At 38.3% G+C, this 18,346-nt stretch overlaps 1 protein-coding gene across 15 annotated transcripts in view; it reads left to right on the top strand.

Annotated features, from left to right (window-relative positions):
* The window catches only part of LOC138147392 (OX-2 membrane glycoprotein-like), a 175,999-nt gene that overhangs the window by 18,018 nt on the left and 139,635 nt on the right, over positions 1-18,346 (top strand). For 10 of the 15 annotated variants that reach the window (XR_011164791.1, XM_069069841.1, XM_069069839.1 and 7 more), the window contains 2 exons: positions 7,969-8,247; positions 10,164-10,271. Coding sequence is in view for 14 of the 15 variants with exons in the window: in XM_069069841.1 (XP_068925942.1) it covers positions 7,969-8,247; positions 10,164-10,271 (387 nt within the window). In the remaining variant the exon portion in view is untranslated. Of the gene's footprint in view, positions 1-7,968; positions 8,248-10,163; positions 10,272-15,805; positions 15,838-16,941; positions 16,993-18,346 lie in introns of those variants that run through there. The other 5 variants (XM_069069846.1, XM_069069847.1, XM_069069852.1 and 2 more) reach the window with 3 other exon arrangements.

The raw sequence follows: 18,346 nt of genomic DNA on the forward strand, positions 1-18,346 counted from the left end.
TGTTAATGTCTTGATAATTCTGTCTGTATATTTTGAAGTTTGGGGTGCTGACCTTTTTCCCCTGAACAAGGTAAACGATATATGTCTGACTGATTAAAGTAAGCTTGTTAACCCATTTTGAGTTTCTTTCCTTTAACAAAGCAGATCCAAGAACCTGTGTGAGCAGGCACCTTGGGGACACTGGGGTGCTTGCTGCTACACCCAGCCCCACATGAGTCCTCAGTTTTGGCCTCAGGGTGGCCAGAACAGCCATGACTGGAGGGACTTCAGGAAAGTGGATCACCAGCAGCTGTGCCAGAATTATCAAACCATAAATGCCAAAGACAAGGGGAGAGTTTAGTGTGGACTTTGTGGGAACAGAGGGTCTGGGCTGCTGTGTGGCTACTTCAGAGCTCCTGGCCTGCAGATTGTAGGGGGACCAAGCAACCAGTCTGAGGGGTAATCACTCTTGCTTTAACCTGCTTGGATCTGGATTGCTGTCTAAGGTGGAGGTCCTGGGGTACATGACCAGTGTGCCAGAGTCAGTGGAGGTTTCTGAGAGGACAGGCAACTAATAGCTCCAGCAGCTATGAAAACCCCAGCAATCTGGGACAAAGCTCTCCTCTCTGGAAGTAGGGTTCTACTGTGACATAAAGCTCAAAAGTCAAGTAATTGAGTGGCAACATGAGCAAGCAAAGGAAGCAAAGCAAGCAGAGCAATCCATCTTTACACTTCTATTTTGGGGACAAACAGGATCAAACCATGGAACAGGAGGAAGACAATGAAGTCAGAACTCCTGCAGCAAAAGCTTCCAAGAAAAATATGAACTGGTTACAGGCCACAGAGGAGCTTAAAAAGGATTTTGAAAACCAAATAAGAGAAGAGGAAAAATTGGGAAGAGAAATGAGAATGATGCAAGAAAATAATGAAAAGAGAGTCAACAACCTGACTGAAGAAAATAACAGCTTAAAAAAATAGACTAACTCAAATGGCAAAAGAGGCTCAAAAAGCCAATGAGGAGAAGAATGCCTTAAAAAGCCAAATATGCCAGATGGAAAAAGAATCTCAAAAGCTCACTAAAGATAATAATTCCTTCAGAATTAGACTGGAGCAAATGGAAGCTAGTGACTTTATGATATATCAAGATACTATTTATTAGATCCAAACAAATGTAAAAATAGAAGGCAATGTGAAACATCTAATTGGAAAAACCACTGATCTGGAAAATAGATCCAGGAGAGATAATTTTAAAATTATTGGACTACCTGAAAGCCATGATCAAAAAAAGAACCTAGAAATTATCCTTCAAGAAATTCTCAAGGAAAATTGCCTTGATGTTTTAGAACCAGAGGGCAAAATAGAGGTTGAAAGAATCCACCTATCACCTATTAAAAAAGATCCCCAAAAGAAAACTCCTAGGAATATTATAGCCAGGTTCTGGAATTCCCAGATCAAGGAGAAAATATTACAAGCAGCCAGGAAGAAACAATTTGAATATTGTGGAAACACAATCGGGATAAGACAGGATCTGGCAGCTTCCACGTTGAGGGATCAAAGGGCTTGGAATATGATATTCCAGAGGCCAAAGGAGCTGGTATTAAAACCAAGAATCACCTACCCAGCAAAACTGAATATCATGTTTCAGGGGAAAATATGGTCATTCAATGAAATAGAGAACTTTCAAGCATTCTTGATGAAAAAACAAGACTTGAACAGAAAATTTGACATTCAGATACAAGAAGCAAGAGAAGCATGAGAAGGGAAACAGGGAAAAGTAATCATAAGAACTTATCAAAGTTGAACTATTTATATCCCTACATGGAAAAAGGATAATTGTAACTTATGAAACTTCTCTCAGTATGAGAATAGTTGAAGGGAATATAAATGTGTATGTGTGTGTATATATATATATACATATGTATATACACACACACATATATGTATACATACATATATATGTCTATATAGGAAGGTATATGGGCATATGAATGCATATGTGAATGTGTGTGTATATGTGTACAGGTATACATAGAGGGCACAGGACCAATTGAATAAGAAGGAATGATACTTAAAAGTTGAAATTAAGGGGTGAGAGAGGAATATAATGAGAGGAGGTAGGGAGAGACAGAATGTGGTAAATTATCCCATATAGAAGAGACAAGAATTACAAGGATATTACAATGGAGGGGAAGAACAGGAAGGCAAAAGGCAATGAGGCAACCATACTCTCATTGAATCTGGCTTAGGGAGGGAATGACATGCACACTAAATAGGGTATCTCACCCTACAGGAGAGTAAGGAAGAAGGGGATGAGAGAGGGAATGACAGAAGGGAGGGCAGACTGGGGGGAGGGAAGTTGGAAGCACACACTTTTGAAAAGGTACAGGGTCAAAGTAAAGAATAGAACAAGTGGGGGTCGGGATAGGACAGAGGGAAATATAGTCAGTCTTTCACAATATATTCACTATGGAAATGTTTTGCATAGCTACACACATACAACCTATATTGAATTGTTTATTTTCCCAGTAAGGGTGGGTGATGAGGGAGGAAGGGAAAGATTCTGGAATTCAAAGTTTTAAAATCAAATGTTTAAAAAAATTATTATTATTATTTACATGCAACTGGGAAATAAGATATAGAGGCACTGGGGTATAGAGATCCATCTTGTCCTCAAGTCAGAAGGAGTATGGGGGAGGATATAGGAGAGAGCATATTGGGGGAAGGGGTATACAGTGGGATCATTTTTTGGGGTGTTGGGTAGAGGAAAGACTGGGATAAAATTTGTAACTCAAAGTCTTGTGGAAAATGAATGATGTAAATTCAAAATAAACATAAAATTTAATTTAAAAAAATCACTTCCCCCTTAGTAGGATATCTCCATCCCCCAACTCCTACCTTCTAACCTAGGATTCAATAGTCTGATCAGTTCTCCAGTTCATAAATTTGTAATGGCTAGTGAAAATTCAGTTCTTTTTGGCATCATCTTAATAGACCCCATTAAATAAAAGACCTTTCATGTGATAGCTTAGTGACATAGTGGATAGTATTGGACTTGTAGTCAAGAAGACCTAAGTTTGAATCGTGATTTGGTTATTTGCTAGTTCTGTAATATAGAGCAAGCCATTTCCTCTCTCTTTTTCTGTCTCTCTGTCTCTGTGTTTCTCTCTCTGTCTCTCTCTCTCTCTCTGTCTCTGTCTCTGTCTCTCTCTGTCTCTCTGTCTCTCTCTCTGTCTCTCTCTCTCTCTCTCTCTCTCTCTCTCTCTCTCTCTCTCTCTCTCTCACTTTCCCTCTCTCCTTTAGGTTCCTCATCTGTAAAATGGGGAAATGATAATACTTTTATTTGTTTAGCCAAAATGAACTATAGGTTCATGAAAAGAATTGGAATAATTTCTCTGGGAATTTTTGAAAAAAGAATCTAGGAGATTTGGGAGGTGGGGTGAATCTGATAGAACAAGACCCTATATCTCCTGGTAGTGTTATGAGCTTTTTTCTTTCCTTAATATAATAGAGCACATTCATCAACAGATGAATGGTCAAAGTACATGAACAAATAATTTTCAAAAGAAGAACTGCAAATTATTTACAACCACATAAAAATGCTCAAAATCACTAATAATAAGAGAAATCAATATTAAAACAACCCTTCAGTTTCATCTCACACCCTGTAAATTCCAAAAAGTAACAACAATCATTTTTGGAGGACTTGTGAAAAGATAGAAACACTAATATATTGTCAGTATATCTGTGAAATGCTACAACCATTTTGGAAAGCAATTTGGTACTATGCAAATAAAATGACTATAATGTCCATACCCTTTGAACCAGAACCTTCATTACTGGAATTATACCCCAAGGGAGCCATTGATAAGAAAAGAGTACCCATGTACTGTAAAATATTTATAGCAGCACTTTTCATGATAGCTGAGAATTGGAAACAAAGTAGATGCCCATTAATTGGCAATTGGGAATGAATGAACACATTGTGGTACACAAATGCAATGGAATATTACTGTACTGCAAGAAATGATGGATGTGATGAATACATGGAAACATGGAAAGATCTATATGAACTGATGCAGAGTGAAATCAGCAGAGCAAAAAATACCATACACAGAACTACAACAATGCAAATAGAAAGAACAATAACACACAAAAATCTTAAAAATAAATGTGACAAAAATATGAAGATCAAATATGACAAGTGATAAAATATGAGAAGACAGACCCATCCACACTTTCATGGAGGTGATAGGTCCACAAGTTGCACAGTTTTTGAACTTTTTCAATGTGTTAATTAGTTGTGTTTATTTTTTCCCCTCTCTTAAAAATATTCTTTGCCACATGGAATGGCTTTGTGGGAAGGGGAAAGGGAGGGATACAAAGAATACTATGGTAATATAAGAAACAAAAATTATCAAATAAAACTTATTTAAAAGGTACCTTGTTTCAATCCCTCATTTATTCATTTCTGGGATTTAGGGTGATTTCCACACACATTGGGATTTTCAAGTTCTATTTTGTACCCAGAATGCTATTTAGTTTAAGTCAGAAAAAAAATTGTCCCTTCAGTTCAGGCATAATCTTTGTTTTAGGGCAACAGGTGGTTGGTTGCTAAACAATGAGAAGCCTAGGTTTGTTTAGCTGTTAAAGCAAACACAGTTCTAGGAGCTTTCGAAGAAGCAACAGATGGTCTGATCTGTTGCTAAGCCCCTTGGGGCCCTTATTCAGCAAAGAAGATAGTCTCTAGGAAACTTAAGAGCTATGAGGGGAACAATCATTCCTGTCCCCTCCTCTCCTCTCCTCTGTTCTCTCCTTACCTCCCTTCCCTTTCCCCATCTCTCAGTCACTGAGCTGCTTTGTCAAAATGTGGTTTGCTTGGATTTGACCCTTCTATTCCATTTGTCCTGCCACCAACACTGCCCAGAAGGCTACATGGCATGGTGCACATCGAGACTGGACTTGGAGCCAGGAAGATTGGACTTAAAATCTGAACTCAGACACTTACTAGCTTTGTGACCCTGGGCAAGTGTCTTAATCTTTGTGATTCAATTTTATCACACACAGAATGAAAATAAGAACAACATTTATGTGGTGCCTACTGTATGCTACCTCTGCTAAGTGATTTGGGATTACTATCTCATTTTATCCTCACCACAACCTGGGAGATAGGTACCGTTATTATCCTCACCTTATAAATGAGTAAATTGAGGCAGACTGGGTAAGTGTCTGTGAGGCCAGATGTGAGCTTGGGTCTTCTGGATTATAATACCATCTACCTCACAAGGCTATGGTTCTATATAAAGCACTTTGAAAACTTTAAAGCACTATATAAATATTAAGTATCATAATCTTATATCAGATCCTCATCATTTCATACCTGGATCATCGTGATGGGATGTGCCCTGTCATCCCTCTCTCCAGGCTCTCAAGGCGCTGTAGACTCATCCTTGGTTTTCTAGTATTGTCTCAGTAAAGGGCAGAACTCGCTGATGGGTGTTTAAGCAAAATCAATAGTTTTGGGCCCAGGGTCACCAGGATTCAGCAAAGCAGGATAAAATGAGGGCAGAGCACGTTTACTGTAGAATGAGAAACAGCATGCTTTTCTATAAACACATATATGTGCATGTATATGTATGTGTATACACATATTTGTATATGCATACATGCTAGACAGAGCAGTGAATAGAGCACTGGCCCTGGAGTCAGGAGGACCTGGGTTCAGATCTGGCCTCAGACACTTAATACAAAAACTAGCCTTGTGACCCTAGGCAAGTTACTTAATCCCATTTGCCCTCCAAAAAGAAAAAAATAAAAATAAAATAAATAAAAATGGGGGGGGAATAACAACATGTAACTCCTAGGGTTGTTGTGAAGATCAAATGATAAAAATTTTAAAGTGCACACATGTATGTGTATATAATATATAATTGCATATGTGCATGTATATATTATGTATGCACATGTGTGTATGCATATGTGTGAGTAGGTATGTAATATTTAAGTATATGTTACATATGATATGTATACAATATATAATTTTATATGTGTATTTGTATCCATGTATGTATATATGTGAGTAGGTATGTAATGTACAAGCATATATTATGTATCAATATGTTTGTGTATATATAATATATACAATTGTATATATGTATGTATATAATATATAATATGTATGTGTGTATGTATATACACACACACAGTGTGTGTGTGTGTGTGTGTGTGTGTGTGTGTTGTTCCATCTCCTTGTCTGCCACACTTGAGATACTTTATATCCTGCTTACTAGTGTTGTCACTTTTGCTATTTCATCTCCTGGATGCTGCCTGTCTGTCTGCCTAAATCTTTTGCTGGCTTGTTTGTTCCTCCCTGCATTAGCTGATGTTGCCAGACCTCACTCATTACTTATCTAAGCCTGTGATATTTGCCAGACCCCTTTTGCTAAGCTAGATTCTCAGTCCAGGTCGCTGTTGACCAGCTCTCATTGCCATCCAATTCCAGGTGATGATTCCTGGCAATGCATCGAGCTTTTGGCTTCCTGACAGATCTCCATAAAATACCACTTTCAACTTCCATTACCCAGGATTGTGCAGTGGCTCCCTAATGTATCAAACTCAATTTCTAAATGATTTTCAAGTTCTCCATAATCTAGCCTGGTCCTACCCAACACTCAACATAATTTCCCACTATTCTCCAGCATATACCTGCCATTCTAATTATGCCTAATTTCATCATTGCCCCCCAAACACAAATTCATCATCACGCCATGTTCATTCCTGCCTTTAAACCCCTTCTCTAGAATACCTTATATACCTTATTTCTTAATTTCTACCAGCCTAGATCCTAGTCATATTTCAGGGCTGTTGTGATAACTCAAACAAGATCAATACAAAATATTCAATTTGGCATTCAGAACACTTTGCAACCTGGCCCTTTCTTACACTTTACTCCCCTCTGTGATCTCCCTGCACTGACCTTTGTTGTCATTCTTCATGCATGGAACCGTATTTCCTTGTCTTCCATGCCCATGATACTTCCCTCTTTGCCTTAATCTCTTAGTTTTTCCTGATTTCTTTCAAAAGTCAGCTTAAATCTTACTTTTTGTGAGAGCCCTCCATTGATCTCAGGATCTTCTATAGGATTGCCTCCTAGTGTCTTCCAGAGTTGTCTCCCAACTCCTCTCTGTACATATCTTATATGTCCCAAGTTATCTAGATAATGTCTCCCTATTAGACTGCAAACTCTTTGAGGACAGGGACTCTCTTTCCTTTTTTTAATCCCTAACACTTAGCATAGTTCCTGGCACATAGTAAATACTTAATGAATGATTTTAGACTGAATGATACTTGGTAAATCTTACAAAGTTCACTATAAATGTCAGCCCTAGACATGTATGAGGAGTAATCCCACCTCTGCCATGAGACATTTGTCAACTCCTCTAGCCCACAATAATCTATCTTGTCTCTGAATCCCATTGTATAGTCACCTTAACCCTGTAATTGTTCTCTAATTATTGTACATGTGATAGATAGTTTTGTTTCCCCAATTAAGCTCAATTCCTTGATGTAGCAGCATTGGTATAGCAGAAGGAATGCTAAATTAGGAGGCAGAGGATATGAGTTCAGCTACATTGAACACTGATTACCTGGGTGACTTAACATCAGGGGGCCTTGATTTCCTTATTTGAAAAATTAATAAATAATGGAACCAATAAAAACAATAGAAAATTGGAACCTGTCTAAAATCCCTTCCAGTTATAAGCTAGTAATAGCATCTACCTCACAAGGTTGTGAGGCTAAGAGGAGATAAACAAAAAGCATTTTTTATATTTCGAAACACTATATAAAGGCAAGCTATCATTATTATTTACCTATGAATCAACATATTTCAGCAACCATTTCTTAAAGTTTTTTTAAAAGTCCTTTACAGTACTGGGTACATAGATGTTGAATCCATTTTTGATGAAAGAGAATTATTGGTTTTTGTCTCAGTACAGCCTACAGTCTTCCTGAGCTACCAATTCTTTGAAGGCCACCTGAATGTCACCTGTTCTGCCATTGCACGGCCACCCCCTGTGATCTCCTGGAAGATCGGGCCAGAGGTGCCAAGTACCACTGAGAGCATCACTCATCCAAATGGTACCACATCGGTCACCAGCATCCTCCATATCAAAGACTCTGAGAAACAGGTGGGGAAAAAGCTATTCTGCAATGTGGACCACATGGATAGTAAGATGGAATACAGTGTGATCCCAACCAAAGATGGCGCAGGTAAGGATGCCCTTTCTGGTGTTTGTGTGACACACAACCAGTCAAGGTCATTCTTTGTCTCTGTATCCCTCATAGGAAAATAGAAAATGGATCCCCCAGGAAAACAAAGAGATAGGTAACAAGGTAAGGGAGCATGGGAAGATACTTTGTAGATACTTTAGTCATATGTGACCACCAACACCCTACTGGTATTGTTCAATTGTGTTCTAGTCTTCATGGCCCCATTTAGGGTTTTCTTGCCAAAGATACTAGAGTGTTTTGCCATTTACTTCTCCAAATCATTTTACAGATGAGGAAACTGAGGCAAACAGGGTGAAGTAACTTGTCCAGGGTCAGAAATCTAGTAAGTGTCTGAGGCTGGATTTGAACTCAGATCTTCCTGACTCCAGGCCCAGCACTCTGTCCACTGAACCATCTAGCTGCCTGTTGGTACCTCCCCCCAAATAAATTAAAAAAGGTTCATATTACTATTTTTGTAACAGTCTCTCATAATTATATACAAAATAAATGCAAAGTAATTTGAAGGGGGGGCACTAGCAGTTGGTGGATCGTGAAAACTCACACAGACAATGGTACCTAAGCTGGGCTTTAAAGGAAATTTGGGATTCTAAGAAGGAAGGAAGATGTTTCTCTGACCCAGCATCACAATGGCAGCCTCCCCACATATATCTAGTTCTCCTGAGCTGATGCTAGGAGTATACAAGGGGAGGACCTTTATTTTGACCTGTTTTACTCTGTTTTGCACGCTGTGAGCAGTTAAACAAAATAGACCATGTAGCTGGGCTCCAGCACTAACAACATACCCTGCAAGGAAATGTAGGCCTCCCTCCACAGAATATAGCACAAGGTGTCGACCTCTTCCCAAACCAAACACTGCCTAGGGCTTCTCCAAGGGAAGGGGAGAGTCAACCAAAAGCCAAGTTTTTGGGGGGCCTCTTTCGATATTCAGACTGTCTCCCTTACAGGGTCTACAAGCACTTCTCCTCTTTCTTGTTTTCTGGGAAGTACCTAGAGCTAAAACACAGGATTTCTAGCATTTAGGACTAGCCCCCAGAGATCCTCTGCTCATTGTGTATCTTTATGTAAATACAGAGCTTTCTGTTTTGTTTCAAACTATAAACTTTGGAACAAGATTCCATGGAGCCTCCGTTCATAGGCATGCATAGGACTGGAAAGGATTGTCCCTCCACCTCCATTTTACAGATAAGGAAACAGTCTTGGAGGAGATGAGTGATTTGTCCATAACTAGCAAGTGATGCAGGCATGATATGAACTATTTCTGGTTTTCATGGTGAGTGACTGAGTTTCACTTAGTTGGAAATGGGTAAGTACAAAAATTTTGCCATGATCCATTCAGATGCAAAGCAGAGTATTAGAGCTAGGCAGTGTAGAGTGATCACTTTAGTCACCCTAGTCAAATAGCTTTAGAGTAAGAGCATGGAAAAATTTCTTTACATGCCAGAGTCCTAGAATTGTATCTTGTTCTCAATAAATTTAAAATTGAAATAGACTGCACCAGCCCTGGAGTCAGGAGGACCTGAGTTCAAATCCAGCTTCAGACATTTCACATACACACACAAAAACTAGCCATGTGACCTTGGGCAAGTAGCTTAACCCCAATTGCCATTAAAAAAAAGCAAAGAAAAAATAGAAATAGACCTCCAATGTGTGTATGTATATGCATGCAATATACATATATGTGTATATATACACACATGTATGTGTGTAGATTTATGTATATACACATATGTATATATGAAAACAATTTTTGAGTTAGAGGACAGAGCATATGGTAAGGAAGGAAATGTTCCCAACAAAATTAAAACCATTCATGTGTACCTTTGTCCATGCTTTTTTTTGAACAGCTGGCTCTTGTTTATTTTATTCTCCCTACTACCTCTCCCCCTTCCCTGCAGGCCATAGTTTTTCAGTGGCTATATTTGTGGGTATTCTTGTGCCCGTATTGATCCTGCTGGCCTTGATTTTTATCTTGCTCTACTGGAAATATCGGCGCCAGAGTAGAGGTGAGTTGTGGGGAAGGTGTTGGAGAAAAGGAGACAGTGGGAAAAAAGTAGAAGCAAGTTGTTTTCTCAAGTTGCTGGGGGAATGTACTATTAGATATTGAAGAGATGGCAAAGTGATGTTTTATGTATTCATTTCCAAGTATATCAATGGGACTTCTGGGTCATATGATCAACCAAATGGAAGACTAGAAATTTGCTCCAATCCTCATAACCTCTTAAAACTACCCCAAATCAGAAAAATATTCAAGAAGCAAAATGAAAGTCTCCACAGGCCAGAATGCCAAGAAATTTAACTAAGAAACAACTCAATAAGCTAACAGAGCAGGCTAACCTGAAACACTGAGCATGCTCACTCAATGTCTTTTCCGCCCACCAGTCACCATTCTCTGGCATAGTGACACAACCAGAGCCACAGGCTTGTGTTCTGGGATCCACTCAACAATGTCCTTCCTGCAGACTTAGTTTCTGTCAATCTGCCCTTTACCTGAAGTCACCCCCACCCCCACCCGACCTCCCCTTCTGGGGCATCAAGCAGCATAATTACTCTGTCCCTCCTTTACTTATTAAGTATAAGAATTGACTGTTATTGTTATCATTGTGGTTTGTCCTGTGTTCTCAAAGATGACCATGATATCAAGGATATGATGCCATGACATACAAGTGAATTGTATTTAAGTGAAGCAGGACTGTGCAAAGTCACTGGCCTCACATTTCTCCTCCAGAGCCATCTGGATCCAGTGGGAAGATATAGATCAGGATGACTGGAGATGGCCCTGGATGTAGTGGGAGACCTTGGTCTTTTTAAGCTAAGGTCTTTAACAGGTCCCAGTTTGACTAAGGCAGTGCCCATTCAGTAATTATTGAGTCTAGGTAAGATTGGTTGGTTGGTTAGTTGCTGTCCATCCTTGAAGAGGGCCAAAATGATGTAACTATGCTAGAGTCAAGTATCAGTGTGTCTGGCTGTGGCTGATGCGAGCTTAAAATACTCATCACTGGTCAGGCACAGATAGTCCGTGTGAACATTTGGGGTGGATACTCGAAATTGCCACATCCTGCATTTCCTTTGAGCTGCTTCAATTCTTCTTTGCTCATAGAGCATGACATCTTCTCTGATGTGGGCTCACCATGCTGAGCTGGCCTGTGCCAGTGTCTCCCATGTCACACCATCAATTCCAAAGTTCTTGAGAGAGACCTTGAGAGTGTCCCTGTATCTCTTCTTCTGACCACCATGTGAGTGCTTGCACTATGTGAGTTCTCCATAAAATAATCTTTTTTGGCAAGTGTACGTTTTGCATTCTAACAACGTGGCCAGTCATCGGAGTTGTGCTCTCTGAAGCAGAGTTTGAATGCTTGGCAGTTTAGTTACAGTAAGGTCCTGTATGGTATCTCATCCTGCCAGGTGATCTTCAGAATCTGCCTAAGACAATTCAAATGGAAACAATTCAGTCCTGGCAAGGCGCTGGATTTCACAGGCTTACAACAATGAGGTTAGCACCAGGGCTCTGTAGACCTTCAGTTTGGTAATCAGTTCATCCATCTCTAAGAAGGGAGGGGAGGACACTTAGAATTTCTGGCCAAAACAGAAACAATTTCTATTTACTTTTACTCTGAGTCAATCAGGGTCCAAACAATGACCAAGTAGGGCTTGTACCAATTGCCCAAATCAAGCCTGCACAACTTGCAGGCAGGTGGGTAGCTTAAGGCTATCGTGCCATTTGGGACAAGCTAAAGGATTTCCTCTACTTAGAAAGGATGTTTTCCTTTACATTTTTCTCGGACCTCCCAAAATCCTTTGGTGTGCAAGCTTCCTGAGGACCACAAGTTGTGCAGACCTGACCTAAATCACAGAATAAATTTTAGAATAGACAGAAAAGGAAGAGCATTAAAAGAATGAAAGGAAAAAAATTTTAAGGAAAAAAATGAAGAAACAAAAAAATTTGAAGGGGAGGAAAAGAAGGGGGATTTTAGTTAACTACCAGAGAGAGAAAGAGGGCAAAAATTAGCTAACTAGATAAAAGGAAAGAAAAGAACCAATGCAGTAAGCAAAACTATAGAAAAGGGTATCAAATGAGAGAATATGAGGCTCGAGGGTGAAGGGAAGAGGGCCTATGGAAATAAGGTTGCCTTAAAGTAAGTAGATTATGCAGTGGTCTGGGAAAGAGGAAAAGATTGCTGGGCTTAACATCAGACAGTGTTTGTCTACACCTTATTATCCATCTGACTTATAGTCAAGACAACATAATTTAGGAGGGAAAACACTGCAATGGTAGTCAAAGGATCTGGGCTCAAATTTTACCTTTTCTACTTCTTGTGTGACCTTGGGTAAGTTTCTTAACCTCTCTGGGCTTTAGTTTCTTCACCTGTAAAATGAGGATATTGTATTAAATGACCCACTGGTCTAAAATCAATGATCCTGTGATCCTAAGTCACTTCTTACTTGTGGATCTCAGTTTCCTCAACTGTAAAATAGGAAGAAGGATTAAATGGTGTTTAACTTTAAATCCTCTGTTGCCCTCCATACCTGATTTTCTTCTCTCCCACTAAGCACTAGGCCAGGGTGGGGAACTGGCAGCTTTAAGGCCACATGAGACCTTCTAGATCCTTTTCACTGAGTCCAAGTTTTACAGAACAAATCCTTTTATTAAGGAGACTTGTTCTGTGAAGTTTGGATTCAGCCAAAGGGTGGCACTTGAGGACCTAGAGGGCCACATGTGGCCCTGAGGCCCCAGGCTCCCCACCCCTGTATTAGGCATATGCACTTGAGCTTCATGACCTATGTCCCCTTTTCACTCAGTCTCTCAGACCAAAACTGACATCCAGCTGGTCAAACGATCTACTGCATACTGCCATGCCTCATTTTACTGTTCCCATAGCTGCTGCTGATGTCACTAACTTTTAAATGGTGTATACAAGTGACTGAGATGTCTCTGAAAGGGAATTGTTTTAGTGTCTTTTTCTAGAACTTTCATGAATGAAGCTATAAAAATTCTAGGTGATTTCCATTAAAAAGGGAGAATTGCAAAGGGAATTAGATGCCCTATGTAGAATCTGTCATGCAAGTTGCGAGTTTTGTAGGGGATTTTTGTAGGGGATCAGTGTTTCAACAGAGAAACCAGGGTCTGCAGGGTGATATAGCAGAAGGAGCACTGGACAGGAGAGTTAATGAACCTGCTTCTGTGATCTTGAGCAAATGCCTTGCCTCCTTTGGGGATCTTAGTTTCTTCCTCTTTAAAATAAAGTTCTTTTATCCCCTTTGGAATGTGGCTAATATGGACATCTGTTTTGCTTGTCTATTTTTGAAAGGAGTTTAATTTTTCTTGCTTTCTCAGCACGTGGGGGAGGAGAAAGGGAGAGAGAGAGGGGAATTAGAACTGAGCATAAAATAAAACTGAATTTAAAAAAAGAGTTGACCTTAGATTGTCCCTAGGATCATTTCAAGCACTGTGAGACTAGGGAAGGTGTTTTTTGTTGTTTTTTTGGAGGAGGGGAATTGACTTCAAACCCTTTTTAAGTCACCTCCAGAGCCTGTTATCTTTCCACCTGTTCTTTTTCCTCTAATCAGGTTTTTATGGATGCCAGAAAACATGAACTGGTCTTAGCACTTAGTTATCAAGAATAGCATGTGTGTGTGTGTGTGTGTGTGTGTGTTTAAGATTCCAAATGTCCGTGTTCTGGGGGATTGGAGGGCAGATGTTGCCCAGTCAGTTCAGTCTTGTCCTTCTCTTCTTGATTCCAGTTGGGGTTTTCTTGGCAAGGATGCTGGAGCGGTTTGCCATTTCCTTCTCCAGCTCCTTTTACAGATGAGGAAACTGAGGCAAACAGGATTAAGTGAGTTGCCTAGGGTCAGACAGATAGTAAATATCTGAGGCCAGATTTGAACTCACATTCAAATTTTAAGATACAAAAATATTTAAGATACCAAATGTCCAAGTTCTTGGGGATTGGAGGGCAGATGGCCACCCAGAATCAGCCTCATCCCTTCAACCCTTATCCCACGGTTCCCAGGGGTTCTGTACATCTCTACCGTATTACATATCTAAGTACCTTTCTTGCCACTTGTCTTGAGCATAGTTTATGGCACTTATCCCAGGTGTAAAACATCTTGCTTTTAATTGAGGGGGGGAAGGAGGTAAAGTAAAAGGCATTGTAGGGCAGTAAAGAGGGCAATGGCCTGGGAGTCAGAGAGTATCCCTGGCTTCAATCCTGGTTCCACCAATCACTGCCTGTATGACTTTGGACAAATCATTTAACGTCTTTGGCCCTCACTTTTCTTGTCTGTAAGACAAAGGGGTCAGATTAGTTGAGCCCTGAGATCCCTTCTCAACCTACAAATCAATGATTCTACAAAGAAATAACTTTGATATGAATGAAAAAAATATTAATAAAAATAGATAGTATTTGTTGGCTATATGGTCAGAGGATCCAAGTTCGGATTCTGACTTCAGTCCTTACTACCTGTGTGACCATAGGCATATCTAAGGGGGAATCCAAGACTAAGCCTCTGTCTGAGACATTCCATCTCTAAAAATCTGTGATTCTACAAAGAAAGGGCTTCAAGATCCACACTAAAGGTAATAATAGACAGTGAAGAAGTGGGAGAAGTGATGTATTCTTTTCTTGTGTTTCCTTATTGAAAAGATTTCAGTTTCTCTACAACCTATTGTGGATGACTCTGTAATCAGAACACCTAGGTTCAATTCCCACCTCTGACTCTTACTACCTGTGAGATCTTGGGAAGATCATTTAACTTGCCCATGTCTAAATGTCGTCTTCTGTAAAATAAAGGGGTTGGATCTGACAGCCTCCAGGGTCCCTTCCAACTCTATGTTCCCGTGAGCCAGTCTATGACCAAGGAGAGGGAAAGGAGAGTCAAAGATTTTTAGCCTGCATGACTGAAAAATTAGTTAGTTCCATTAAAAGAAATGGGGAAATCAGGAGAAGAAGTTGATTTGTCTGGGAGGGGAGTGGAGAGGATGAATTTTGTTTAAAATATTTTGAGTTAATCAAGTAAAATATCCAATAAAGACCTGAATATGAGGGACTAGAGATGAGGTCCTTAATCTTTTTTGTATCATGGACCCCTTTGATAGTCTGTTGAAGCCTTTGGACATGTTTTTAAATGCACAAAGCATCATATGTAAGATTACAAAGATAAACATTGTATTGCAATAGTTATCAATTTGTTAAAAACACGTCTCCACATCCTAGGTTAAAGGTAGAGTGAGCTTACACAATAGAAAGAACTCTGTGTAAAACTTTCACTAAATCACCTTACTCTTCTGGATCATTTCCTCATTTATGAAATGAAGAGTTAGAGTAGATAACCTGTAAGGCCCCTTCTAGGCCTAGATCTGTGGCGTTCTATTATAGATTAGAATAATGTGCATAGAGGTTAATTTTTAAATAAGTGTTCACTATTATATAATACTCCCTGGTGTAGAAAGAGTGACCCTTTAATAACACTGATATAATTTTATGAGTCAAATGTACTTTTCTTCAGATTGCTAATTGTGAAGATTTTGGTTTGTCCATAGACTTTTTGAAACTGTAAAATTCTAATACATCTTGCTAAGAGAGAGCATGTTATTCACCCTGAAGAAGAACAGACGATTGCTACATTTTTTCAGAAACATGTTTTCGTCTTTCACATAACTAGTATTTTACTAATTTTACTAAGCTAGACAGTATAATGGAGGTAGAATTTCACTGGGGATTTTTTTTATTGTACTTTACTATAACTTTATTTCCAACTTGATCGATTTTAGTTGAACAAACCCCCCTGAGATCACACACCACTGAGAAAAATGTTGACTTTCTGCAGAAACCCTACCAGGTCACGTGCTTCTGGGAAAGAAAGAAAGAAAGAGCAGATTCACATAGCAAAATTAGATAAAGTGTGTGTGTAGTTCTTTTCCCCAGGTTTTTTTGTTTGGTTTTGGTTTCGTATGTATTGATCTTGGCTTCACAAAATCTGAGTCAAAATCCTAGTTCTGCCTTTGCCCCTTGAGTCACGTAAGCCTCTGTGGACCTCAGTTCCTTCACATAAAACAAGTTTGGTAGAGTCCTTTCTCATTTTTTTCAGAATAATTTGTAGTATGGTGTAGAACAAAAACTCATTTTTTTTTCAAAAATTCTATAGAATTATCCTGTAAATTTATCTAGACCAGACCTCTGTTTTTTATAGCTCCTTTACAGCTCATACAAATTCCTCTTGTGAGATTAAATTAAAATCTCTATTCACGCTCTATTAATTTGACTATTTTAATAGCCATATGGCCCATATAATTTTATGTTTTTTTAGCTAATCCTCTATTTCATTTGAATTCTAAGATTTGTTGGCATACAACTGTTTCACATGTTCTGATAATTCTGTTGTTTCTTCCTTGTGCTTTGCCTATGTTCAATTTTTAATTTTGCTAATTTTATTTTCATTCACATTCTTGTTAGTCAGGTTTTCTAAAAGTTAATGAAATTTTTAGATTTTAAAAGAATCAGCTTTTATTTCATTAGTCCCATAGTCTTTTTAGTTTCTGATTTACTTATTTCTCCTTTCATTTTCAAGATTTCCTCTTTTGTGCTTATTTTGCTTTGTAAAAATTTGTTAGTTATCTAATTTTAACATATTTAGTTCATTTATCTTTTTTTCTATTTTATTAATGTATGTTTTTAGGGATATAACTTTTCCCCTGAGGACTGCTTTAGATTTACCCCAGAAATTTAGGTATGTTCCTTCATAATTATCATTATATTTGATATAGCTATTAGTTTTTATTTGTTTTTTGACCCCTGGTTTAGGCTTTCATTCTTTTGCTTGTGTATTCTGTATTGGTTGCTATTTTCATTTCATTTTGAGCTGTAAAATATCATATTTATTATGTAACCTTTCTTGCATTTATGTTCAATTTTGCTATGCTTTTAATATGGTATATATTTGTAATGGTAGTGCTAAAGAATATTTATCTATAGCCATATGTATCTGGGAAAGTTAGGGAGTAAAGCTATGCAAAAGAATGAGCTCTGGCACTTAATCTCATTCACCATGTATGTGACTGTGGATGTGGACGTGGACGTGTATGTGTATGTGAGTGTGTATGTGTATATGTATGTGTATGTAAATGTGTATGTGTCTATGAATGTATGTGTGTGAATGTATATGTGTATGTGAATGTGGATGTGTGTATGTATATGTGTGTATGTGTGTATATGTATATGAATATGAATATATGTTCCTGGTCTAAAGATAGAATACATCTCTTAGCTCTAAATTCTCCAACAAGTTATTCAGTTCTCTATTTTTCTTTTTGTTTATTTTTCTTTTGCATTTTTCTAGCTTTGAGGGAATAAAAGTAAGGTCTACTATTATTTTTGTGTTGCTCTCTATGTCTTTTTTGCAACTCAGTTGAACGTTCTTTTATTAATAGAGATACTATGCTATTTAGTGCATCCATGTTTAATATTGATACTAACTCATTGCCAATGGTTTATTTAAACATAATGTAAATTACTTGTGAATTTTTATTTTTGCTTTATCTGACAGCATAATTGGAATTCTTGTTTTTTGGATTCATCTGTTGAACAGTAAATCATGTTCCTGTGTCCTCTTCTTTCTTTCTTTTTCTTCTTTCCTTCCTTCCTTCCTTCCTTCCTTCCTTCCTTCCTTCCTTCCTTCCTTCCTTTCTTTCTCTTTCCCCCCCTTTATTTTATCTTTCAGTTAAGTGGATATTTCAAAATCTCCTTGCCTTTCTTCACTTCAGTTTCTTATGTTGGTTAATTTTTTTTCCTGTACCTTTTTCTATTTTTTTTTTTTGCTCTCTTCTCTTCATTTTTTCTCCTTCCATTAAAAATGGAAAAAAAAGAAATTAAAGAATAAAAGCGTAATTGGACCACATAAAAATATACAGAAAAGAATAGAAAGGAAGGCCAGAAAAAAATCACAAACAAGTTTGACAGTTATATGTTGAATTTATTATATATTTAAAAAGAAAAGCAAGCTCTACATAGTGGATTTCCCAATTTCATGTATAGTCTTCTTTTTCAATTCTTCTATGTGTATGGAAATTCCCATTTTATTATTT

The sequence above is a fragment of the Petaurus breviceps genome, unplaced genomic scaffold, assembly GCF_028583685.1.
Source record: "Petaurus breviceps papuanus isolate PSGF00001 unplaced genomic scaffold, PetGlider_PUasm1.0 90792, whole genome shotgun sequence".
Classification (NCBI taxonomy): Eukaryota; Metazoa; Chordata; class Mammalia; order Diprotodontia; family Petauridae; genus Petaurus; species Petaurus breviceps.